The sequence below is a fragment of the Mobula hypostoma genome, chromosome 14 (genome assembly GCF_963921235.1).
Source record: "Mobula hypostoma chromosome 14, sMobHyp1.1, whole genome shotgun sequence".
In the NCBI taxonomy this organism is placed as follows: Eukaryota; Metazoa; Chordata; class Chondrichthyes; order Myliobatiformes; family Myliobatidae; genus Mobula; species Mobula hypostoma.
Genome location: NC_086110.1, coordinates 3,463,533 through 3,491,143, shown reverse-complemented (window position 1 = coordinate 3,491,143; position 27,611 = coordinate 3,463,533). Strand labels below are relative to the sequence as shown.

Below are 27,611 nucleotides of genomic sequence, written 5' to 3'. Positions count from 1 at the left end.
CTTCTTTTGCAGAATATGTTAGTGATTAAACAACGTTAATGTAAAAACTTTGTAAAACTTAATCAATGTGATATCAAAGGTTATATGGAATAAAGCGCTATCCTCTGGAGTATTCCACAGGCGTTTATACTCTGTTGCCAAGGATTGATTTTATTTTAAAAAATAACTACCATTAATCTAGAACTATGCATCAGTGCTTAACAGTAATTTAATAGTAATGACCGATAGCATTACCTAACAGTAACACCACAGAATCTTCAAATACGTGGGCCGGGGTTTTCTGATGCTGGGCTTCCCAGTCGAATTGGATCTCAGAAAACTGGAGATACTCAATGGACCAAGTAACTTAATAGACCAGGGCTTATCAACCTCTGGGAGACTGGCTTTCTGCATCCACTGGGGAGATTTGTTGACAGCTAGCTGATGCTGCTAAGCTATCTGAATAACTGGACTAAGTGTTCTAAATACTTGTTAGAGGTTGCTCCTGATGCTGTATGGCTCTTAAAAGCTATTTCAAATTGCCCTCTTCCAGCATCATATTCCACATCCTATGTAGCAACCTTTACTGACGTCATAGCCTCAGATGCCACACATGTCCTAGTCCCAGTGTTTGCTATTCTTTAAATCACATTTCCAAACTGGAGCATAGGTTTCTCTGATTAAAATCAAATATTTGCAATTCAAAATTTATGTCTTCATCTCAACTAGGTTTGTTTCTAACATTAACTAAGTAGCTAAGGTTAATTTTAAGAACTAAGGGCAATCGTCAAACAGGCTGATCACTATAATTTTCATATTTTCAATTAGCAACAGTGGTAAATAGATTAACAATTTAAAGGCATTGTTTAAAAATTTTAAACAGCCCGAGAGCCAGCTTTTACAATGAAGGACTGCCAGTTTATTCCAGTGTACTTTCTTGAAGACTCCATTACTTTGATCTAAGAACTTTTTATTTATCTGGATAATTTGAAAATATACTCATTTGAAGAACTGAGAGATCTTGCATGTGTTTTATTTTCTGAATTTAACTCTATTATACTTCTAAATTCCATAACTGGTGTGGATAAAAATTAAATAATCATTTTTGTAACTACTGTTTCATTCCTTCAGGATTATATCCATGAGTTGGTCTGTATAACAGAAAGAGAGAAGTTTCTGGTGCCCGTAAAGGCTATTGGGGCACGTGCTGTGTTGGATTTTCCTGACCAGATCAACTTTTCAGTTTGTCCTGTCAAATACAACACTCAGAGAACTCTTCTGGTTCGGAATGTTGGAAACAGAGAAGCTAAGTTCAACCTGCAGACCAAAACGTAAGAACTGTATGTTTGTCCTTATTGGTGGAATAATGATAAGCAATAGACACCTCTAAAATAATATTTTTATTAATAATTGAAACAGAAAATGCTGGAAACTCTTGGAAAGTCAGGTAGCAATTGTGACTTTTGTGATTGTGAGGCAGTATATCCTGCTAGAAGGTTATGATAGTAGGTGATTTAAAATTTCCACATATTGACTGGGACTGCCATGCTGTAAAAGGACTAGATGGGATAGGGCTTGTTAAATGTGTTCAGGTGAGTTTCCTCAATCAGTATAGAAGTCCCAACGAGAGAGAATGTGATACTTGGTCTCCTATTAGGGAATGAGATAAGGTAGGTGACAGAAGTTTGTATAGGGGAACATTTTGCATCTAGTGATCATAATGCCATTAGTTTTAAGGTAATTATGGAAAGGGATAGGTCTGGACATCGGGTTGAGATTTTATATTACAATGTTGATGGTATCAGAAAGGATCTGGCAAGTGTGAATTAGGACAGGCTGTTTTCCGGCAAAGGTGTACTTGGTAAGTGGGAGGTCTTCAAAGTGAAATTTTGAGAATACAAAGTTTGTACGTGCCTGTCAGAATAAAGGGCAAAGATAACAGGTTTAGAGAACCTTGATTTTTGAGAGATACTGAGGTATTGGTTGAGAAAGAAAAGGAGGTGCATGGTAGGACCACCTTTTGAAGAGTATAGGAAATGCAAGAAAACACAAGAAAGAAATCAGGTGGGCTAAAAGAAGGAATGAGGTTGCCCTAATACAGGGGTCCCCAACCTTTTTTGCGCTGCCGACCGGTTTAATAGTGATAATATTCTTGCGGACCGGCCGACCGGGGGGGGGGGGGGGGGTAGGGTTGCCAACGGACAAGAGTAGCAGTCAAAAAAACTTTGCTTACCCTGAGAAAGACTACAATGACCATGAAGCCTTGCGCGGGCACCAGTGCGCATGTGTGACCTGCGCATGTGTGTACCTGTCTTTGGCGATGCTGTTCGGTGGGGGGGGGGTGGGTTAATCACGACCGGAATATTGGTAATAAGGGGCTAATACACTCAATTTCATTTCTGAAAGGGTTTATCTAACGGATTTAATATTAAACACATAGCGTATATTTTCCTCGCATGAATATAGTGATAAGTCAATCATCAGGGGAGGACGGGGAGCTTGAAATAAGTATTGAGAGAACTTCCAGTAGAAGTGGTAGAGGCAGGTTCGATATTATTTAAAGAAAAATTGGATAGGTATATGGACAGGAAAGGAATGGAGGGTTATGGGCTGAGTGCAGGTTGGTGGAACTAGGTGAGAGTAGCGTTCGGCACGGACTAGAAGGGCCAAGATCGCCTGTTTCCATGCTGTAATTGTTATATGGTCATATAAGTCACTTATCAGTCAATAGCATCATAACGTTTTAAGTAATGTTTGGATATTAAACACACAGCGCATATTTTCCCCATATGAACATATAAAATCATTGCAACACACCAATATCGCTGAATCCGTGGGAGCCCTGGGCTTGTTTTCCCGCAACAAGACGGTCCTATCGAGGGGTGATGGGAGACAGCGATACTCGAAGAGGCTTTCTTATGTCCAGTCTATTCCGCAGTTTAGTTTTCGTTGCATTCATTGCAGAGATATGTTGAAAATGGAAGCAACGTTTTCAGTGCTTTCGTGGCTATCTCAGGATATTTAGCCTTGACTTTGATCCAGAATGCCGGTAGAGATGTTATGTCAAACATACTTTTCAGCCCACCGTCATTTGCAAGCTCGAGGAGTTGATCTTCTACCCGCGCCGACATGGATGACACGCGGGTAATGACCTCGCGTGCGTTCAAGCTCAACAGTGGGCGTGACAGGGAATGAGGAAAGGTGCAGCTGACTCATATCGCCAAATCATATCGTTTCCTCCCGGCCCGGTAGCAAATGCTCTGCGGCCCGGTGGTTGGGGACCGCTGCCCTAATAGACATAGTGAAGGAGAATCCTAAGGGATTCTACAGATATATTAAGAGCAAAGGGATTGCAAGGAACAAAGCTGGTCCTCTGGAAGATCAGGATGGTAATCCATGTATGGAGCTAAAGGGATGGAGAGATCCTAATTGGATTACAGAGGAGGAACTGTTTGCTGTCTTGAGGCAATTCAGGGTGACAAATCCAAGGACCTGACAAGGTGAACTCTCAGATACTGTGGGAGGCAAGTGCAGATATTGCAGAGGCCCTAGCAAAGATATTTAAATCATTCTTAGTGACAAGTGAGGTACCTGAGGATTGGAGGACAGCTAATGTACAAACCCCATTTCCAGAAAAGTTGGGATATTTTCCAAAGTGCAATAAAAACAAAAATCTGTGGTATGTTAATTCACATGAACCTTTACCTAACTGACAAAAGTACAAAGAAAAGATTTTCAGTAGTTTTACTGACCAACTTAATTGTATTTTGTAAATATACAGAAATTTAGAATTTGATAGCTGCACACACTCAACAAAAGTTGGGACAGAGTTAAAATAAGATTGAAAAGTGCACAGAATATTCAAGTAACACCGGCTTGGAAGACTCCACATTAAGCAGGCTAATTGGTAGCAGGTGAGCTATCATGACTGGGTATAAAAGTAGCGTCCATCAAAGGCTCAGTCTTTGCAAGCAAGGATGGGTCGTGGCTCACCCTTTTGTGCCAAAATTCGTGAGAGAATTGTTAGTCAGTTCAAAAGGCACTGCCTAAGAAACCATCATGCTGCTGTGACAATTATAGCCACCTGGGTTCGGGAGTACTTCGGAAAACCATTGTCACTCAACACAGTCCGTTGCTGCATCCAGAAATGCAACTTGAAACCGTATTATGCAAGGAGGAAGCCATACATCAACTCTATGCAGAAACGCCGGCAAGCTCTCTGGGCCCGAGCTCAACTCAGATGGACCGAAAGACTGTGGAACCATGTGCTGTGGTCAGATCAGTCCAAATTTCAGATAGTTTTCAGAAAAAATGGGTGTCGAGTTCTCCGTGCCAAAGGTGAAAACGACCATCCAGATTGTTATCAGCGAAAGGTGCAAAAGCCAGCATCTGTGATGGTTTGGGGGTGCATCAGTGCCCACGGCATGGGTGAGTTGCTTCTTCGATTTTCTCCATCTTGAGCTCACTTTGTTGCGTGGATTTTTGAAGATCAGATATAGCCGACCGATGTTCCGTAATAGATATTTGTATCTTCTCAATTGAATCGGCAATTTTCTGGAAACTAGTTGAAATTTCCTCACGAATTAGCTCCGATATAGCTTTCAAAGTCACCGGTGGTTCAGTCGGAGGGAAATCGGTACCTTTCGGTCTAACCGGAGGTTTGCCGTCCTTCCCGTTTTTCCATTCTTAGACATAGCAGACCTTAAAACACATCCAATTATCGAAGAGCCCAATTTGTTTCAAAGTATTGTAAAAGTTGATGCCTTAATGGTTAATTAAAATATAGCTGATCATAAGAAGAAAAACTCAGAGGTAATGGAGCGAGTCAAGAAAGCGACTTCACTCCATGAGCGCTACCGGAATTCCCCCGGCATGGGTGAGTTGCATGTATGTGGAGGTACCATTGACTCTGAGGCGTATATTAGGATTTTAGAGAGACATATGTTGCCATCAAGGCGACATCTCTTCCCAGGACGACCATGCTTATTTCAGCAGGACAATGCCAGACCACATTCTGCATGGGCTACAACAGCACGGCTTTGTAGACACAGAGTGCGTGTGCTTGACTGGCCTGCTGCCAGTCCAGATCTATCTCCTATTGAAAATGTATGGCGCATCATGAAGAGGAGAATCAGACAACGGAGACCACGGACTGTTAAGCAGCTGAAGTCTTGTATCAAGTAAGAATGGACAAAATTTCCAAGTGCAAATCTACTACAATTAGTATCCTCAGTTCCAAAACAATTAAAAAGTGTTATTAAAAGGAAAGGTGAACACAATGGTAAACATGCCTCTGTCCCAACTTTTGTTGAGTGTGTTGTAGCCATCAAATTCTAAATTTGTGTATATTTACAAAATACAATTAAGTTGGTCAGTAAAACTATTGAAAATCTTTTTTTTGTACTTTCGTCAGTTAAATAAAGGTTCACGTGAATTAACATATCACAGATTTTCGTTTTTATTGCATTTTGGAAAATATCCCAACTTTTCTGGAAATGGGGTTTGTAGTTCTGTTGTTTAAGAAAGGTTCTAAGAATAAACCAGGAAATTATAGACTGGTGAGCCCGGCATCAGTAATGGGAAAGTTATTGGAAGATAGTCTAAGAGATTGGATATATAAGTATTTGGATAGGGAGGGATTGATTACAGATAGTCAACATAGCTTTATGCTAACTAAACTTATAGAGGTTTTTGCGGATGTTACCGAGAACATAGATGAAGACAAGGCAGTGGATGTTATCTACATAGACTTTAGCAAGATCTTGGACAAAGTCCCACATGGGATGTTGCTCAAGAAGGTTCAGTTGCAAGATGAGGTGGTAAATTGGATTAGACATTGGCTTTGTGGGAGAAGCCAGAGAGTGGTAGTAGATGGCTACCTCTCTGACTGGAGGCCTGTGATAAGTGGCGTTCCACAGGGATCAGTGCTGGGTCTGTTGCTGTTTGTCATCTGTATTGATGATCTGGATTATAATGTAGTTAACTGGATCAGCAAATTTGTAGATGACATCAAGATGGGGGGTGTAGTGGGCAATGAGGAAGACTATCTAATCTTGACAAATGGGCTGAAAAATGGCAGATGGAATTTAATGCAGAGATTTATGAGGTGCTACACTTTGAGAGGACCAACTAGTGTACGTCTTACGCAGTGAGTTGCAGGGCACTGGAGAATGCAGTAGAACAAAGGGATCTGAGAACACAGGTCCATAATTCATTGAAAGTAGTGTCACTGGTAGACGGGTGGTAAAGAAAGCTTTTGGCAGATCGGCCTTTATAGATCAAAGTATTGAGTATAGGTGATGGGATGTTATGTGAAGTTGTATAAGACATTGGTGAGGCCTAATTTGGAGTATTTGTGTGCAGTTTTGGTCACCTGTCTACAGGAAAGATGTAAATAATATTGAAAGAGTACAGAGAAAATTTTTAAGGATGTTACCAAGTTATAAGGAAAGATTGTATAGGTTAAAACTTTAGTCCCTAGAAAATAGAAGGTTGAGAGGAGATTTGATAGAGGTATACAAAATTATGACGGGTATAGATAGGGTAAATGCAAGCAGGCTTTTTCCACTGAGGTTGGGTGAGACTACAACTAGAGGTCATAGGTTAAGGGTGAAAGGTGAAATATTTAAGGGGAGCATGAGGGGAAACTTCTTCACTCAGAGGGGAGTGAGAGTGTGGAAAGAGTTGCCAGCGCAAGTGGTGGTTACAATTTTTATTTCAATGTTCAAGAGAAGTTTTGATAGGTACATGGATGAGAGGGGTATGGAGGGCTATGGTCTTGGAGCAGGTCGATGGGACTGGGCAGTTTAAATGGTTTGGCATGGACTAGATAGGCCAGAGGGCCTGTTTCTATGCTGTAGTTTCCTTTGACTCTATGGCTGTAAGTTTCTGACACCCACAAATGGACCAGTGTTGTTAGGACTGGTTATCTGATTTTCTTTATGGGCACCATTTCAGTTCTCCTGTGGCATTGGAACATAAATGTTTAAGTCATGTTCACCTTAATATTTACTAAGCAAACTATTTATTGTATTTGTCTCAGCAAAACATCAGAACTAAGAGTGATCAATTTCAAACCTAACCAGCAAATTCTGCAGATCAAGCCGGTGTGAAAACAATTCCCAGGGCCTTTGATACTGAATTGCCAGACCTAGAGGTAACATATGGGCTATGGACTATATTCTGGGAATCATTGATAAAGACTCTGACAAAATCCTGCTGGAACTTATTGGTGTTCTGCTGGCATGAAGCAACAGACTTCATGCCATAGATCAGTGATATTAAACCCGATTCTGATCCTGATATTGCATTAGGGTTCTCTTTTGACATGAAAAATAATGGTGGTAATTTTTCAGAAGCTCAAAACGAGCTAATTCCTTTACATGAAACAATGAATTCAGATCCTCAGACCAAATAGTGAAGCATTGAAAATGGCCTAGGTTTGAATATTGATCCCAGCCATTATTGTTTCATTCACACAATTCTCTTTAATTGGAAATGTTTGTTCATTGCTCTATCAGCTTTTCCATCAGTACCAGGATGCTGTCAAGTTGTGAAACCAAGATAAAGGCCCAATGTTAAGTCACACTAAACTAGAAGAAAACATGAAAAGTAGATGAGTTGTATTAAAAAGTAGTAGTTTGGTAAAAGAAGATATGGTAAGTTAAGACATGGAGAAAGTTAATTTAAATCTATATGGTGAGTCTGGATCTCTACATAGTGAGTCTGGGTCTTAGTACTGTGAGAATTACGAAAGGAAAAGTGTGATTTAGATCAAAGAGCAGATTTCAGAGAATCATCCACTAGAATAGTATCAGTAATCAGAGAGATGAGAATGTGAAATGGAGAAGGAAGCTGAAAGTGAGATAAATCAAAACTTTTTTTTTCAGTTGTCATGTCCAGTTGGGTACTTTGAGCTTTAAGATAATAAAATGCATTTAAACTATTCATTTATCTGCGAAGTCCCTACATTCTGCCTTTCAGTGTTTGGCTTATAATTCCAGGAGTATTACTGCTATTCTTGGAGCTCTTCCCTTGTCTTGTCTGGGGAAGAACCAATGATATGAGATTTAAATTTTCACTTTGTTAGTTTGAGTCTGTCAATTAGCTTTGGTTTCATTCTGTTTACTTTCTATTGGAAGGCATCACCTTTTAAAGATGCGAAGCCCCAATTTATAGACCACTTTCCTCATATAACACATCAGTAATTGTAGGAATCTGCTTCATGGGTCTTCTTTGAGCACCTTCCAGTGCTTGATTAATTTTTATGTTAACAGTTGTACTACTCCATGTGGTCTGATGAGATTATGATATAACTAAGCTGTGGTGCGTGTTAACTTTGACTCTGCTGCTTGCAGTGCGCAGTTTAGCTTTCTGTCTCGTTTTGTTAATACACTGTGGTGGTTAGCCATACTGAAGATCAGGTCCATTAAATGTTAAATTACCTTCAACATGATCTTTGTTTATTCTGACAATATGGAGTGCTGACATGATCCATTTTGTCCCTGTACGTAGTGCCTTTTGGTTGCCTACATTAAATGCTATCTGTCTTTGAGCCCGTTTTATGATGACAGCCTACTTACGTTATAGAACATAGATATGTTCTTAGAACATATATGAACATAGAACAGAATTCACAGATATTCTGTGGATCCAGTAGATATGCTATTAAATGTGGTGAAATGTTGGAGATGTGTATCTCTACCGTTAACATTGCAAAATTGGAATCCTGGCTTTTAACTCTCTTAAGAAATGCATTGAGCAATGCAATATACCAAATTGCACCATACAAGCAAAATAAATATTAGGTATCTGTAAGTCTGGGTTCAGCTTTAACAATGTAATAAAATCTCATTTACTGTCAGTTTTCCTATTGTTGAAAATTAACAATTTATAAATGTGGTATTTCAGATATGCAAGTTTTAATTTCTGATTTAGATTTAAAACATAGTTTTAGCGACTTAGTCTCTCTTAATCCAGTCTCTCATTCCCTCTTGTTTATCTCTTCCTGTACTTTAAATTCACCATCTACACTTCCGTTTTGGTCTTCACAATACTAATTTGGAATCTGTCCGTGTAATTAAGAGAGTTATTCTACTTTGTTCACTTAAATCCCAGGTAACCTACAGAGGGCACTGTGGTGTTTCATCTCACACTGGCATCAGGTTGCAGTGGATATTATTAAACAGGCAGGAGGACATCGATTCACTAGTGGGCAATTATGTTTAAGATTTTGTATTTCTTAGTCTACCCTTTTTAATTGCCATCACTTGCAAACTTGATCAATTTGTTCAGCATTTCTGAATCCCAAGTTATATTGCTGATAATGGATCCTGTACCAAAACCTAGGATAAGACTTATGAACGTCCCTCCAAACTCAATACAAATGGCCTTTTCTGCTCTTTAAACCATTTGACATCTAGTCCTAATGTTTATTCTGCACACCTGCAGTGAGAAAATTTGAATTCAAATAATATTTGAAAGTCCAAATGGAAAAGTGCAAAGAATACAACAGACGCAGGAGCTGGTCACCAGGCCCATTAAACCTGCCCCATGATAGTTGAGTTGCACTGGTCTCAACTCCTCTTCTGTGCTAGTTCCTTATTGTCTTCAGTTCAATGATCTTTCAAATATTTATCTATCTCCACCTTAAATAGTTTTAATGATAGAACCTCTCATTATTTCTGGGGCAGAGAATTCCAAAGATTTATTGTCCTCTGAGGAAACCGAAAGTTTATGCACTCCAGAGGAGGGGAGTGCATGGAACAAACTGCCAGCGGAAGTGGTGCATGTGGGTTCAGTTTAAACATTTAAGAGAAATTTGGAAAAGTACTTGGATGGGAAGGGTATAGGGAGTTCAAGTGTAGGAGTTGATGGAACTAAGCAGAATAATAGTTCGGTACAAACTAGGTGGGCCAAAGGGTCCGTTTCTGTGTTGAAGTGCTCTAGGTCACAGTTTTAAATGACCAGCCATAATCTTGTAACTACATTTCCTCGTCCGTCATTCATCCAATAATGAAAACTTCTCAGCATCTACTCTGACAATCTGTGTAGGATAAAGATCACCCCTCATCTTTCTGAATGCCAAGGAATACATAGTTCATCAGGCAGGACATTTATATTTTGATGTTTGCCTGCTGCGTTATACTACTACTACTACGTCGACTCAGGCCTAGGGGGTTATTATGTGTTATTAAGGTACTGTTCATAGTCAAGCTTACACTTGATAATAGGTTTGACATTGTTAACTGCCTGACATTTTCTTTGTTTCAATGTTATGTTTGTTTGGCGGCAATGAGAAACATAGAAGTCTGTTCCAAATTGACTTTCATTCAGCCGTGTTTTCATCTCAGATGTTTCACTGCAGTCTGCAGCTACTCACCTTTCCGGGTGTAGAATGAGCTGAGCTTTGCAGAAGTGTTGGTGAAAGGACTAACCGAAAGATGAGATAGTAAGAGATTTGAAAGTGGGAGGGGGAGGGGGAGAGGGAGATCTGAAATGATAGGAGAAGACAGGAGGGAGAGGGATGGAGCCAAGAGCTGGAAAGTTGATTGGCAAAAGGGATACAAGGCTGGAGAAGGGAGAGGATCATGGGGCAGGAGGGCTAGGGAGAAAGAAAGGGGGAGGGGAGCCCAGAGGAAGATGGAGAGCAGGCAAGGAGTTATAGTGAGAGGGACAGAGGGAGAAGAAAGAGAGAGAAAAAGGAGGGGGGGGGGGGAGGAGAGAGAGAGAGAGAGAGAGAGAGAGAGAGAGAGAGAGAGAGAGAGAGAGAGAGAGAGAGAGAGAGAGAGATAAATAAAGGATGGGGTAAGAAGGGGAGGAGGGGCATTAACAGAAGTTAGAGAAGTCAATGTTCATGCCATCAGGTTGGAGGCTACCCAGATGGAATATACGGTGTTGTTCCTCCAACCTGAGTGTGGCTTCATCTTGACAGGAGAGGAGGCCATGGATAGACATGTCAGAATAGGAATGGGATGTGGATTTAAAATGTGTGGCCAGTGGGAGATCCTGCTTTCTCTGGCGGACAGAGCATAGATGTTCAGTGAAACGATCTCCCCGTCTGTGTCGGGTCTCGGCAATATATAGAAGGCCACATCGGGAGCACCGGACACAGTGTATCACCCCAGCTGACTCACATGTGAAGTGTCGCCTCACCTGGAAGGACTGTCTGGGGCCCTGAATGGTGGTGAGGGAGGAAGTGTAAGGGCATGTGTAGCACTTGTTCCACTTACAAGGATAATTGCTGGGAGGTACCTTGCTGAGGCACAGCGACAACTCGCGGATACCTCCTCTTCTGTACCCCTCGATCATGACCCCACTAAGGAGCACCAGGCCATTGTCTTCCACACCATCACCAACCTTATCAGCTCTGGGGATCTTCCATCCACTGCCACCAACCTTATAGTTCTCACACCCCGCACTTCCTGTTTCTACCTCCTACCCAAGATCCACAAATCTGCCTACCCAGGTAGACCCATTGTCTCAGCTTGCTTCTGCCCCATTGAACTCATTTCTGCATACCTCGACACTGTTTTATCCCCCCTTGTTCAATCCCTTCCCACCTACGTTCGTGACACTACTCACGCTCTAAATGTTTTCAATGATTTTAAATTCCCTGGGCCCCACCGCTTTATTTTCACCATGGATGTCCAGTCCCTATATACCTCCATCCCCCACCAGGAAGGTCTCAAAGTTCTCCGCTTCTTTTTGGATTCCAGACCTAACCAGTTCCCCTCTACCACCATTCTCCTCCGTCTAGTGGAATTAGTCCTTACTCTTAATAATTTCTCCTTTGGCTCCTCCCCCTTCCTCCAAACTAAAGGTGTAGCTATGGGCACCCGTATGGGTCCCAACTATGCCTACCTTTTTGTTGGCTTTGTGGAACAATCCATGTTCCAAGCCTATACTCGTATCTGTCCCCCACTTTTTTCTTCGCTACATCGACAACTGCATTGGGGCTGTTTCCTGCACGCATGCTGAGCTCGTTGACTTCATTAACTTTGCCTCCAACTTTCACCCTGCCCTCAAGTTTACCTGGTCCATTTCTGACACCTCCCTCCCCTTTCTTGATCTTTCTGTCTCTGTCTCTGGAGGCAGCTTATCTACTGATGTCTTTTATAAGCCTATGGACTCTCACAGCTATCTGGATTATTCCTCTTCCCACCCTGTCTCTTGCAAAAATGCCATCCCCTTCTCGCAATTCCTGTGTCTCCACTGCATCTGCTCTGAGGAGGAGGCTTTTCATTCCAGGACGAAGGAGATGTCTTCCTTTTGTAAAGAAAGGGGCTTCCCTTCCTCCACCATCAACTCTGCTCTCAAACTCATCTCTCCCATTTCACGCACATCTGCTCTCACCGCATCCTCCCCCAACCCCACTTGGGATAGGGTTCCGCTTGTCCTCACCTACCACCCCACCAGCCTCCAGGTCCAACATATAATTCTCCGTTACTTCCACCACCTCCAACAGGATCCCACCACCAAGCACATCTTTCCCTCCCCCCCCTTTCTGCTTTCCACAGGGATCGCTCCCTACTCGACTCCCTTGTCCATTTGCTCCCCCCATCCCTTCCCACCGATCTCCCTCCCGGCACTTATCTTTGTAAGTGAAACAAGTGCTACACCTGTCCTTACACTTCCTCCCTCACCACCATTCAGGGCCCCACTCAGTCCTTCCAGGTGAGACAACACTTCACCTGTGAGTTGGCTGGGGTGATATACTGCGTCCGGTGCTCCCGATGTGGCCTTCTATATATTGGCGAGACCCAACGCAGGCTGGGAGACTATTTCGCTGAACACCTACGCTCTGTCTGCTAGAGAAAGCAGGATCTCCCAATGGCCACACATTTTAATTCCACGTCCCATTCCCATTCTGATATGTCTATCCACAGCCTCTTCCACTGTCGAAATGAAGCCACACTCAGGTTGGAGGAACAACACCTTATATTCCGTCTGGGTAGCCTCCAACCTGATGGCATGAACATTGACTTCTCTAACTTCCGTTAGTGCCCCTCCTTCCCTTCTTACCCTATCCTTCCTTCCTTCCTCCCTTCCTCCCTTCCTCCCTTCCTCCCTTCCTCCCTTCCTCCCTTCCTCCCTTCCTCCCTTCCTCCCTTCCTCCCTTCCTCCCTTCCTTCCTTTCTTTCTTTCTTTCTTTATCCCTCCCCTTTTTTCTCTCTCACTGTCCCTCTCACTATAACTCCTCGATCTTCCTCTGGGCTTCCCCCTCCCCCTTTCTTTCTCCCTGGGCCTCCTGTCCCATGATCCTCTCATATCCCTTTTGCCAATCAACTGTCCAGCTCTTGGCTGCATTCCTCCCCCCCGTCTTCTCCTATCATTTTGGATCTCCCCCTCCCCCTCCCACGATCAAATCTCTTACTACCTCTTCTTTCAGTTAGTTCTGACGAAGGGTCTCAACTCGAAACATCGACTGTACCTCTTCCTATAGATGCTGCCTGTCCTGCTGCGTTCACCAGCATTTTGATGTGTGTTGTTGTCCGTAGTTGGTTTGGCCTGTGTGACCACAGACTCAGCAATGTGGGTGGCTCCTAACTCCCCTTTGCGATGGCTTTGGCAAGCCAGGTCGTTGTATCAAAGTGCGAGAAAACCTAATAGGACACCTGTCATTCTTATCAAAGGGACCTGACAGTGGAATATCCTATCTTATTGATCTGCAAACTTAACACAGAGACACGTATCACCATTGAAATAACTATGCCAGTTTGACACATTCATATTCATAGAACAATATATTTTAATTTTATTCTATGGACTATTCCTGTTCCTTTGGAACACAGACTTGCTTCCTCCTGTACTATTTACATCAGAACACAGACCTGTCTGAAGTGACAATAGTGAGGAGGCTATAGGCCTGGGAATTCTCAACATTGTCTGTGGACTACATGAAATATCGTAGCAGTAAATTAAACATCAGGAAATATCTTGCTGATTACCAGCAGTTCAACTGATAAATCAGAAGTACCTCACTAGACATATGTGTATCTATGAAGGGAACAAGATATATTTCAATGTCTCCCACCTATAATGCCAATGTCCATCCATAATTTAAGATAATTTGATGATACTGTTATTGGCAGTCATGAACTATTTTCGTGTCATGTCAGGCCTAAAATAGGTTGTGCAAGAAACAACTTGAGCAGAAGGTCTTGTTTGGCCACTATCATAGATGTAACTGCCCATGACAGAGTGTATTAATAAAAGTGACAATTTATACAAAAGGGAGAGTCCAGTCCAAAGTGGAGGACAGCTCCACTGCATTGAACAACACTTCTCGTAACCTGACCTTGTGGGTTCTGAGGTGATCGATGAAGGTTCCCAATGGATGGGTGAATTAAGTGGTAGACTGTTAATGCTGCCTTTCTTTCTCTGTGTTGCCAATGCATCTGCAGGCTGTAAATTTCTAGAAATCAATAGGATCCTTGACTTTCTCAAGGAAATTTTGAAACATGATTGCACGTTTACCTCTGACTACGTGATGGTCTCTTCCCACAGCAGAGTTGCATATAGAGTGCGTCAGGACTTTTGTGTTAGGTATGGTCACCTCTACAGAATCAGCTGAGCGCATGACCTTGATGCTGAGATTGTTCATCCGGCAGAGGAGGCTGACATTGGTTTGGTTATCTCAAGGACCAGCTTTGACCTTAATAACAAACACTGTTAAGGGCAGCAGCACTTCAAAATGTCGAGGAAGTGGAAATTGACCAAAGTAATGGATGGTGATAAGGATAATTATACTTTTCAAAAGGATGTAGACAGAATGGTGAAATGGACAGAGAATTGAATGCATAATTAGTCTTGAGGATGAACTTAAATATAAAGTAACTTTGAAGACAGTGAAAATCGTGTGAAACTGCATATATTTTAATGGTGCAGGATGAATACAGCTTACTGATTATAATATCATAATATTCATGGAAAAAGATGAGATTATGAACAGATGGACTGAGCATATTCAGGAATTGTTTGAAGATGATCAAGGCAAAAAACTAGAAATTAAGAAAAACATTGGAGGTCCAAGTATTTTAAAATCTGAAGTTCGTAATGCAATAAATAAGATGAAGAAAGGAAAGGCAGCAGGTCCTGATGAATTAGTAATAGAACAAATTATTGCCCTTGACGATTATGGAATTGAAAAACTTACTGATTTAATCAATGACATTTATGAGACTGGAATAATACCAGAAGAGATGAAAAAATCAGTATTTATCACTCTTCCTAAGAAAGCTGGAGCAATAGAATGTGAATTACATAGGACCATAAGTTTAATGAGTCATATCACCAAGATACTTCTAAGAATTTTGATGACTAAGAGCTAGAAGTAAGATACAAGCTGAAATAGGCAAAGAACAATGTGGTTTGTGAAAGACAAAGGTACAAGAAACGCAATATTGATGTTAAGGATACTATCAGAACGAGCTATTCAAGTGCAAAAAGATTTGTTTGTTTGTTTTATCGACTACAGAAAAGCATTTGTTAAAGTGAAGCACAATAAGTTATTTGAAATATTACAGAAAACTCTAGATCTAGATTCAAAAGACCTCCGCCTAATCAGAAATCTGTACTGGGAACAAACTGCCGCTGTAAGAATAGATGGAGAAGTCAGTCAGTTTACGAAAATCAAAAGAGACGTTAGACAAAGGTGTGTTTTCTCCCCTGATTTATTTAATGTGTACAGTGAAACAATATTACAAAAAATAAGAGACATCTTGGGAATCAAAGTTGGCGGTGAAAACATCAATAAGTTCAGATATGCAGATGACACTGTGTTAATTGCAAGTATGGAGGAAGAACTACAAAACTTAACTGATATAGTTGTTGAAGAAAGTGCAAAAATGGGTCTATAATAGACAGAATGTACGGTGATATCCAAAAAGAAGGAGAATCCTATCTGCAGGCTAAGAATAAGTGAGGAAGACATAAAACAATTACAGAACTTTTGATACTTAGGAAGCTGGGTGACATCAGATGGCAGGTGCGACTTGGACATCAAAAGAAGAATAGGGATGGCAAAAGACACCTTTACAAGAATGAAGAGTATACTGACCAATACTAAATTAGGCATGACAACCCACCTCAGGGTACTGAAATGTTATGTTTATCCAGTAATGTTATATGGCTCAGAATGTTGGACAATATCTAGTAACATGAGGAAATGAATTGAAGCAGCAGAGATGTGGTTTTTGAGGAGGATGCAAAGAATATCATGGACAAAACGAATATCTAACGAGGATGTCATGAACAGAGCAAACACAAAAAGAGAAATAATGTATGAGATCATGAAAAGGCAACGTAACTTCATCGGACATGTGATTAGGAAAGAGGAGTTAGAATGCACGGTAATTATGGGAAAGATTGAAGGGAAGAAAGCAAGAGGAAGACAAAGACAAATGATGATGGAGACAGTAGTCAGAGAACTGGAAATGAATACCAATGAATTGATCCAGTTGACCTGAAACAGGAGTGTTTGGGCCATGGCGGTCAAAGCCCAAACTGGGCATGGCACCTGATGATGATGATGATGATTATAATATGGATCTGATCCAATCAATATTCAAGAAAATATTTATTTACACAATTAGTAAGCAGGTAGTTTATACTATTCTGCTGTTCCTGGCCCTCTAACTTTTACTTCCCTTTATCTAAGAAAAAAAAGCATATGCATTCATCCAGTCTGTTTCCATTATGATTTTATGCACCTCTATAAGCTCATCCTTAATTCTCTAACATTGCAAAGAAATAAGTTATAGCCTGCTCAACCTTTCCCCATAATTCAGGCTCTCAAATCCTGGCAGATTCTTCATAAATCATCTCTGCGTTCTTTCAAGTTTAATGGCGTCACTCCTATAACAGCGCTACCAAAATTGTACGCAATACTCCAGGCATCGCTTCAGCACACCTTGAACAACTCCGATGCCTCCCCCTGAGTGGATACCAACAGATGACGCTGTGGTTTGAGGCCTTGTCCTTGTTGTGACTGAGGCTGTGCAGTTTCCCCGCTGTTCACCAAGGAGGAGAGGGGAAGGGCTGAAATAGGGATTTGAGGGGCTTGGTTGGCACTAGTTAGAGGAAGGGGAGGGGCGAGTGGAATTGAGAACAGTAGCAGGTGAGTGATGGATGGAGGCAGACAAAGAGAAGAAACATGAAAAGCAGAGGAGCCAGCTGGGGAGAGGCGGGAGTGTGAAGGTAGGCGATAGCAGCTAGTGGGAGATAAACTGGAATGCAAAGGGCTATGAGTGCTGGGCTCTGATAGGTGAAGAAGGTGACAATGGGAATCATTAGGGGAACAGTGAAAGAGAGGTGGACCCAGTACCAGATAGCAGAAGGGTGTGAGGGTGTAAACTGTGTGTTTAGTAGATGAATGGATCCTGGAGGGGATGGATACAGGGCTGGAGAGGGAGTGGGGAGGGGAGGGGGAAGGAGACAAAAATGGAAGGACTTGAAGAAGACTGTAAGGAAAGATAAATGCAGGGATCTATTCTGGGATTCCTGCTCTTTTGATAGTTATAAATTACTTGGATGAGAAAATGAAAAGGTTCATAAGCTTGTAGATGACACAAAGGTTTGTGGGTTGTGTAAAAGTTTGTAAGCTACAACAGGTCATTGGTGGACCTCTACTTGATAGAGAAGTGGCATATGGAGTTCATTCAAGAAAAGTGTGAATTAATTCACTTTGGAGGGAAGGATGAGAGGTGACTTTATAGAAATGTACAATATGATAAGAGGCATAGATTGAGTGGACAACCAGCATCTTTATCCCAGGGCAGAAAATGGCTAATACAAGGGGGCATAACTTTCAGGTGTATTGAAGAAAGAATAGGGGTGCATTGAAGATAGTTTTAATACACAGAGTGGTGGGTGTGTGGAACATTGTGGTACAGGCAGATATATTATGGAGCTTTAAGACTCTCTGTTAGGCAAATGGAAGGGAAGGATTAGATTGGTCTTGGAGTAGATTGAAGGGTCGGCACAACATCACAGTCCAAAGTGTCTGTACCATGATGTACTGTGTACCCACTAATTGTTAAATTTTCCGGTATTCGTTCTTCACTAGTTTGGGTACATTTAGAAGGTATGTGTTTATATGGTGAATATTGAAGCTATCTTGTGAAGTCCTGTTGTAAATTGTGGGGCTTTGTTTGAGATCCCGGAATTAACAGAATGGTGGTTACAAGGGTAGCTGTGTTCGTCCTCCTTCCTGGGTTTCTGAGCATAACCATTCTATACAGATGTCCTATATTTTGACTAATAAAGAAAAACATGCTTTATGAAGATTAAATCTGTAGACAGTGGAAATCTGCAAAAGAAACAGAAATTGCTGGAAACACTCAGATGGAACATCTATCTGGAGAATGAAATAGATTTAATGTTTCAGGTTGAGGTCTCTTCATCTGAACTATTCTTTCCCTGCAGATGCATTCTGACTTTTTGAACGTGTTCAGCAATTTCTAACTTATTCAACCATTCAGTATGCCTCTTTAACCACCTTATTGGGTTGTCCTCTCTGTTGGAGACAACAAACATATCACACAGTTGATTTGCATTTCAGAAAGAAATTAATCCTGATCCAGCCAGATGCCTGTTTTGTGCCGTATTGCTGTAGCTCTTCAGAAATAATGACTTTTGGTGTAAAGCCACTAACTCCCTTAGTCCTTCTCCTACATCTTATCTTATCCTATCCCGTCTCTTGTAAGGATAGCCTCTAACCTGCCCACCTTTATGTTTTACAACAGGACTGTCCTGAAAGACTCATTGTTTTTGCCTGCTCTTGCCCCATTGAAAATATTGCTGTATACCCTGACTCTACCCTTTTTCCCCTTGTCCAATCCCCTCCCACTTTCATCTGGGATATCTCTAATGTCCTCCATTATTTTGAGATTATCTACTTCCCTGGTCCCAAGCACCTCATTATCACCATGGGTGTCTAGTTCAAATACACTTCTATCCCCGACAGGAAGGTCTTGGGACACTATGCTTCTTTCTGGAATAAAGATGTAACTAGTTACTTGCACCACCCACCAATGCTCTCATCCACCTAGAAGAATTGATTCTTAACTTTCAACAGATCAAAGGTGTAGCCATGGGCACTGGTGTTGTCTCAAGTTACACGTCTTTTCATTGACTACATAGAATAGTGCTGGTTGCAAACCTATGTGAGTCATTGAACTGCCTCAGTAACTATCACCCAGTGGCACTCACACCTGCTGTGATGAAATGCTTTGACAGGTTGGTCTCCCGCCCACGCAAGGACCTGGATCCGTTGCAATTTGCCTGTCACCACAGTAGGACCACAGCAGATTCAATCTCACGCTCTCCACTCAGCTCTGGATCATCCGAGTAATAGTAATATCTACGTCAGGCTGCTGTTTATTGATTGAGAGAACAATCATACTCTCAATTCTAATCAACGAGCTCCAAAACCTGGACCTCTGTACCACCACTGCAAATAGATCCATGAGACCTCAGTCTGTGCAGATTGGAAATAATATCTCTTTGCTGAAAATCAACACTGGGATAGCTCAAGGATGCATGCTTAGCCCATTGTTCTGCTCTCTCTATACCCATGACTGTGTGGCTAGGTTCAGCTCAAATACCACCTACGAATTTGCCAATGACACAACCATTGTTGGCAGAAATTCAGCTGGTGACAAGGAGGCATACAGGAGTGAGGTAGATCAGCTGTTTGAGTGGTGTTGCAAAAACCTTGCACTCAATGTCAGCGAGGCCAAGGGATTGATTTCTGACTTCAGGAAGGGAAAGTTGAGGGAACACTCACCAGTCCTCGTCGAGGGGTCAGCAGTGGAAGGGGTGAACATTTTCAAGTTCTTGGTGTCAACATCTCTGAAGATCTATCTTGGGCCCAACATATTGATGCAATTACAAAGAAGGCACAATAATGACTGTATCGCATTAGGAGTTTGAGGAGACTTGTTATGTCACCAAAGACGCTCGTGAATTTCTACAGAAGTTCTGTGGAGAGCATTCTAACTGGTGTGTCACCATCTGGTATGCAGGAGCCACTACATAGGATCGGAAAAACCTGCAGAAAGTTGTAAACATAGCCAGCTCTATCATGGGCACGAGCTTCCCCAACATTTACGATACCTACAAAAAGGTGTTGTCTCAAAAAGGCGGCATCAAATATTAAGAAACCCCATCAACCAGGACATGCCCTCTTCTCATTGCTACCATCAAGGAGGAGGTACAAGAATCTAAAGACACACACCCAGTGCTTCAGGAACAGCTTCTTCCCTCCCCATCAGCTTTCTGAATGGACAATGAACCCATGAACACTACCTCACTATTTTTTTCAAGCAACACACATAAAAGTTGCTGGTGAACTCAGCAGGCAGGCAGCATCTCTAGGAAGAGGTGCAGTCGATGTTTCGGGCAGAGACCCTTCGTCAGGACTATCTGAAGGAAGAGCTAGTAAGAGATTTGAAAGTGGAAGGTGGGGGGGGGGGAGATCCGAAATGATAGGAGAAGACAGGAGGGGGAGAGATGGAGCCAAGAGCTGGACAGGTGATTGGCAAAAGGGATATGAGAGGATCATGGGACAGGAGGTCCAGAGAGAAGGAAAGGGGGAGGGGGGAGAAAAGCCTAGAGGATGGGCAAGGGGTATAGTGAGAGGGACAGAGGGAGAAAAAGGAGAGAGAAAAAGAATGTCTGGATATAAATAAATAACTGATGGGGTACGAGGGGGAGGTGGGGCATTAGCGGAAGTTTGAGAAGTCAATGTTCATGCGATCAGGTTGGAGGCTACCCAGACGGAATATAAGGAGTTGTTCCTCCAACCTGAGTGTGGCTTCATCTTTACAGTAGAGGAGGCTGTGAATAGACATATCAGAATGGGAATGGGACATGGAATTAAAATGTGTGACCACTGGGAGATCCTGCTTTCTCTGGCGGACAGAACATAGGTGTTCAGCGAAATGGTCTCCCAGCCTGTGTCGGGTCTCGCCAATATATGGAAGGCCACATTGGGAGCACCTGACGCAGTATATCACCCCAGCCGACTCACAGGTGAAGTGTCGCCTCACCTGGAAGGACTGTCTGGGGCCCTGAATGGTGGTGAGGGAGGAAGTGTAAGGGCATGTGTAGCACTTGTTCTGCTTACAAGGATAAGTGCCAGGATGGAGATCAGTGGGGAGGGATGTGGGGTACGAATGGACAAGGGAGTTGTGTAGGGAGCGATCCCTGTGGAAAGCAGAGGGTGGGGAGGGAAAGATATGCTTGGTGGTGGGATCCCGTTGGAGGTGGCGGAAGAAACGGAGAATATTATGTTGGACCTGGAGGTTGGTGGGGTGGTAGGTGAGGACAAGGGGAACCCTATTCCTAGTGGGGTGGCGGGAGGATGGAGTGAGGGCAGATGTGCGTGAAATGGGGGAGATACGTTTGACAGCAGAGTTGATGGTGGAGGAAGGGAAGCCCCTTTCTTTAAAAACGGAGGACATCTCCCTTGTCCTGGAATGAAAGCCTCATCCTGAGAGCAGATGTGGCGGAGACGGAGGAATTGCGAGAAGGGGATGGCGTTTTTGCAAGAGACAGGGTGAGAAGAGGAATAGTCCAGATATTTTTTTCTATTTTTCTCACTGGTCTCGCTATTTTTTCTTCCTTTTTGCATTACTAATTTTATTACATTTTTAAATATATACTTATTGTAATTTATAATTTATGTATTGCAAGGTACTGCTGCTGCAAAACAACACACTTCACGATGTATGACAGTGATATTAAACCTGCTTCTGATTCTAATTCCTACTCTGGCACTCCTTCCCCAATTCTTTGTTGTCAACTGCATTGCTGCTACTTCCTGTACTTGTGTCTGTGTTGATTGTCAGTGAGGTGGAGATGTTATTATCAATCTCCACTTACTGGTAATAACCACCCAAGAGGGCGACCATAATCTGTCTTAACAATTATCATCCAGTGACACTGACCCCAACACTAATGAAGTACTTTGGGTGGCTGTGTGTGTGGATCAGATTAAATCCCATCTTCTTTCTAGTTTGCTTATTGCTCAAATTGGTTCTTTGACGATGTCATATTCTCTGCCCTCCACTCCGACTGTCCCACCTGGAAAATGGTGGCCTATATGCCAGGATGCTATTTATGTATTTCAGCTCAGCATGTAATGTGATCATCCCTCAGAAGCTCTCTGAAACTGAATCTTGGACTTACTGACACGAAGACCACAGTTCAGTCCACGTTCGCAACAACATCTCTTGCTCCAAAACTAATGAGATAATTGTCAACTTTAGGAAGGTGCAGGCCGACCACTCCTCACTGCACACGATTGGCTCCTGCATGGAGAGAGTTCGGAGCACCAAGTTTCTGGGAGTGCACATAATGAATGATCTCACCTGGGCTCTCAACACCACCTCTTTAGTCAAGAAAGCACAGCAGCATCTCCACTTCCTGAGGAGATTGAGGTGAAAAAGGCTTCTCTGCCCCTTCATTCTAACTAATTTTTACAGGAGCACATTCAGAGCATCCCGACCAGCTGCTTGACTGTCTAATATGGGAATTGCAAGGTTCTGGGGTCTCTCTTCCAACAATCCGAGATATTTATCAGCAGTGCTGCATACACAGGGCCCTTAACATTGTCAATATTTCCTCCCATCCATCAAAAAATATCTTTGATCACCCCCCCCCCGCCCACCATCAGGCAGGAAGTAATGTAACATTAGGACAAGGATGGCAAACAGCTTCTTCTCCCAGGCTGTGAGACTACTGAACTCCCTAGAGCCACCCAGGTCTAATTATTGTACTGTGTTGAGCACCTTGGTCCAGATGAACATTGTTTTGTTTGATGATATACTTTTGTACGGTATAAACTTGAACTTGTACTTGAACTTGGTCTTCTGATGAGGAAGTCATGGATCCAGTTGCAAAGGGAGGCACAGAGGCCTAGGTTTTGAAGCTTATTGATTAGTACTGGGGGGATGATGGTTTTGAATACTGAGCTGTAATTGATAAACAACAACCTGGTATATGGATTGCTGTTATCTAGGTGCTCCAAAGCTGAATGAGACTGTGTCCGCTGTAGACCTGTTGTGGTGGTAGGTAAGATCCAGTGGGTGCAGGTCCTTGCTCGGTCAGGAGTTAATTCTAGCATGGGTACTTCATCACGGTAGATGTGAGTACTACCAGGTGATAGTCATTGAGGCAACTCACCCTCCTCTTCCGACATTGGTATGATTGACGCTCTTTTGAAGTAGGTGGGAACCTCTGACTGCATCAGTGAAAATGTTCTTGAACATTCCAGCCAGTTGGTCAGTACAGGTTTTAAATACTGTGCCCGTACACTTTCCTGTGAGGGTTCTCCCTTTTGAAAGCATGATCTGACGTTGACCTCCAAGATAGAGATCACAGGGTCACCAGATGCATTTGGGGATGATCAATTTCTTGTAAACGGTATTCACATGACAGCACTTACTACTATTCCAGGACTGAAACTTAATTGAATAATTTTATGGTTTATAGTATGTGTTACTCTGCCTGAACTTTTTCAGACTTCCTAGCTATAATAATTAATCTTTTACATATGTCACCATATAGCTGGCAATTTATGCTCTTTGTTCATTACTTTTGCTTCTTTCTGTTACATTTTCAAATACTGTGGAAAAAATAGTGCTTTTAGAAATAGCTGCTGGCTATTCTTTTCCTTCTTTATCTAAATAACAAATTTAGCATGAGAAACATGCTAAACAAATTTAGCATGTTTCTCATGCTAAATTTGTTATTTAGCATAGTTCCTAAGATTCTCCAAAGTTAGTTTGTACTTACATATGTTGATTAACCAGCCAGAGAGCACTAAAGCACAGAATCATACTCTTCAGCCCATCAAGTCTGTGCCAAACTGTTATTCTGCCTAATCCCATTGACCCACATTTGGACCATGACTCTCCATTCCCCTCCGATCCATGTACTTATCCAAACTTCTTATAAATACTCCGCGGAAAGCTCTCTTTATAGCCCCATCGACCTGTGATGGGTAGATAATTATCATTGAAGAAAAACTCCAGAGGGAGAATGAGAAGCCTTGATGTCCAGGGTTATTTCCCATGGTTAGGAACCTGATCTTAAAACCTCAACATGAGATAATTAAAGGGAGGACCTCATATATGTGAAATATTTATCGGATCCAGAATTCAAAACCCTCTATATGTTGGGGTCATGTGGCATTCACTGAGTCACTAGCCGATTTGGCTGTCGTGTGCAAGGCATTCAAGGAATGAAGAAAGTTGTAGGAATCCTATAACTTCCATTTATATTTCATATCTAAACAACAATATGTTGTTAGGTGTTTCACAGGGGAATTACCAAACTATGCTTAACATTGATCCAGGTAATGAATTAAAGGCACAGAGAGAGGCAGAGAAATTTAGAGAGGATACTCAATCTAAGGATTATAGCAAGTGGTGTAGGAGAGATGTTTGAAAACTATTGTACCAATAATCCATGACACAGGCACTGCTTTCATGTTGATCCCGTTAGAAATCTACATCTGCACTATCTGCAAACTGCTAGCAAATATTCTGAAATCTCACTGGAGTTCATTCCTGCTAAATTAATATATAATGACACAACTTTCATTGTATGTATGGCGAATGTATGACCTTTCATATAAAATAGTTCAAATTTATATCCTTTCTTGTGATTTCTTTTCCATCTGAAAGCTTCTATCATTTTATGTGAAGATGTTAGAGTATCATTGCTACTTCTCTGTATTGTACCCAATGTTCCCCTCCAATTATTTTTACAGCTGCATGGACCAACCATTGCTCTGCGCAGGAAATTTTTACACGGCCTGAAAACTGCACAGCACTTCAAATACTATGAATATTTGGAATGAAAATTGAAAATCACATACCTTTGATTTTATTTATTAATTGCAGGGTGTAATGAAATACAGTACAACAAAAATCTATCATGTTTCTGTAGTTTCTCTTGTGTGTCTTTATTACAAGTCCATTGTTTATAAACACTGTCCAGATTAATTTAGTAACCAAATGAAAGATACGTCTCATTCCTCATGAGATCATCCAAATATACCACTTCTAGTCTGTTTCTGGAATTACGTTTGATTGATTTAAAAGATGGAATCCACATTCACAATCAGCACTAGAAGCACGAAGTATTCCAACAATGTCAACAAGAATTGACAGTTATTCAAACTTTTTGTCGCTAGGCACGTAATTCAATATATCAGTGAACGTCTTAATTGAACTAGTGTTAACTTCCTCAGAAATGACAAATTTGAAATCACAGTATTGCTGCAATATTTCTGTGACAATGTTTTTGTCGTATAGAAAAGAAAATTCCAGTTGCACGGCAATGAAGGCTATGTGTGTGGGAGCATTTCAGTTACCATGTGGCCATGCACCCGTGCAGCTTGGAGGGAACAGTGATTGTACCATATCCTTTAATTCCAATTGACTTTATTGACCTCTGTCTTGAATATACAGTACAGTGACTGGGACTTCACGTTCCTCTTGGATGGAGAATTTCAAAGATTTATCACTCTCTGAATATATTTCTTCTCATATCTATCTTGAGTTATTGAATCTTGTTTTGAGAGTATAGCATATGGTTAGAGACACAGAGTCAGAAATCTACAGCACAGAAACACGCCCTTCAGCCCATCTAGCCTATGCTGAACCATTTAAACTGCCTTGATCCTTCGACCTGCACCCAGACCATAGCCTTCTATATTGCCTCCCATACGTGCACTTAAACATTGTCTCTTAAACATTGAAATTGAAATTCTTGCACACTCTTACCACTCTCTGAGTGAAGAAATTTCACCTCATTTTCTCCTTAAACATTTCACCTTTCACCCTTAATCTATGACCTCTAGCTGTAGCCTTACCCAACCTCAGTGGAAAAAGCCTGCTTGCATTTACCCTATCTGTACCCCTGATTTGGGCGGTGGGGTGGAGATACGTCTCTACAAAAAGAGGTGTAAGGTGGCCCTTCCCTCTGCTAGCCTGCAGTTCACCCTTGGGCAAAGTGTAGTACCGGTCTAGCTCTCTGATTAGGGTCATGGAGCTGGTGGTGGATGGTTATATGAGCAGCTGCTGCATATCACAAGTACTGGTTATGTGACCTCTGACACGAGGCAGATGATTTCTGAAGAGTATTGATCATGGCTGGGGCCTCCTGTCTTGTGAAGCCACTGCCCAGAAGAAGGCAGTGCCAAACCATTTCTGCAGAAAAATCTACCAAGAACAATGTTGGTCATCGAAAGACCATGCTCACCTATGTCATACGATATGGCACATAATGAACGAAAAATGCCCCTCATAATATTCTATACCTCTATCAAATCTTCCCTCAATCTTCTACATTCTAGAGAATAAAGTTCTAACCTATTCAATCTTTCCTTATAACTCAGGCCCTCCAGCCCTGGCAACATGCTTGTAAATTTTCTCTGTACTCTTTCAACATTACTTATATCTTTCCTATAATTAGGTGATCAAAACTTCACACATTACTTAAAATTAGGCCTCACCAACATTCTTACACGACTTAAACATAACATCCCACCTCGGGTACTCAGTACTTTGATCTATGAAAGCTAAAAGCTTTCTTTACAACACTATCTATCTATGATGCCACTTGCAATCAATTATGAACCTCTATTCCCAGATCTCTTCATTCTACCACACACCCCAGTGCTCTACTGTTCACTGTGTAAGACCTACCCTGGTTGGACCTCCAAAATTGCAACACCTCACATTTGTCTGCATTAAATTCCATCTGCCATTTTTCAGCCCATTTGTCCAGCTGGTCCAGATCCTGCTGCAAGCTTTGATAGTCTCCCTTGCTGTCCACTACACTCGTTGGCGTCATCTGCAAATTTGCTATTCCAGTTAACCACATTCTCATCCAGATTATTGATATGGATGACAAACAACAATGGATCCAGCATTATCCCTGCGGCAGTCCACTTGTCACAGGCCTCCAGTCAGAGAAGCAACCATGTCCTATCACTCTCTGGCTTCTTCTGCAGTACCAGTGTCTAATCCAATTTACCACCTCTTCTTGAATGCCAAGCAACTGAACCTTCTTGACCAACCTCCCATGTGGGACCTTGGCAATTGCCTTGCTGAAGTTAATGTTGACAACATCCATTGCCTTGCCTTCATCAATTTTCCTGGTAATTTCCTTGAAAAACTCCATGAGATTGGTTAGAACAACCAATCATGCACAAGGTCAAGCTAACTATCTGTAATCAGTCCCTGTTTATGCAAAGCAACACTCACAACACGCTGAAGGAACTCAGCAGGTCGGGCAGCATCTGTGGAAACGATCAGTCAACGTTCTGGCCCGAAATATTAACTGTTCGTTTCCACGGATGCTGCCCAACCTGCTGAGTTCCTCCAGCATGTTGTGAGTGTTGCTTTGACCCCAGCATCTGTAGAATTCCCTGTTTATACAAATACTCATCTATCCAATCACTTGGAATACCTTTCAATTACTTTCTCACTACTGATGTCAGGATCATTGCCTATAAATTCCTAATTTATTCTTAAAGCCTTTCTTAAACAGCGGAACAACATTAGCTATCTTTCATTTTTCTGGTACATCACCTGTCCCTAAGGATGATTTAA

The 27,611-nt window shown here is 41.9% G+C and overlaps 1 protein-coding gene across 1 annotated transcript in view; it reads left to right on the top strand.

Moving 5' to 3' along the window:
* Positions 1–27,611, top strand: part of hydin (HYDIN axonemal central pair apparatus protein) — a 977,428-nt gene that overhangs the window by 114,527 nt on the left and 835,290 nt on the right. The window contains exon 6 of the mRNA XM_063066586.1: positions 1,111–1,310. Within this exon, the coding sequence (XP_062922656.1) occupies positions 1,111–1,310 (200 nt within the window). The remainder of the gene's footprint in view (positions 1–1,110; positions 1,311–27,611) is intronic.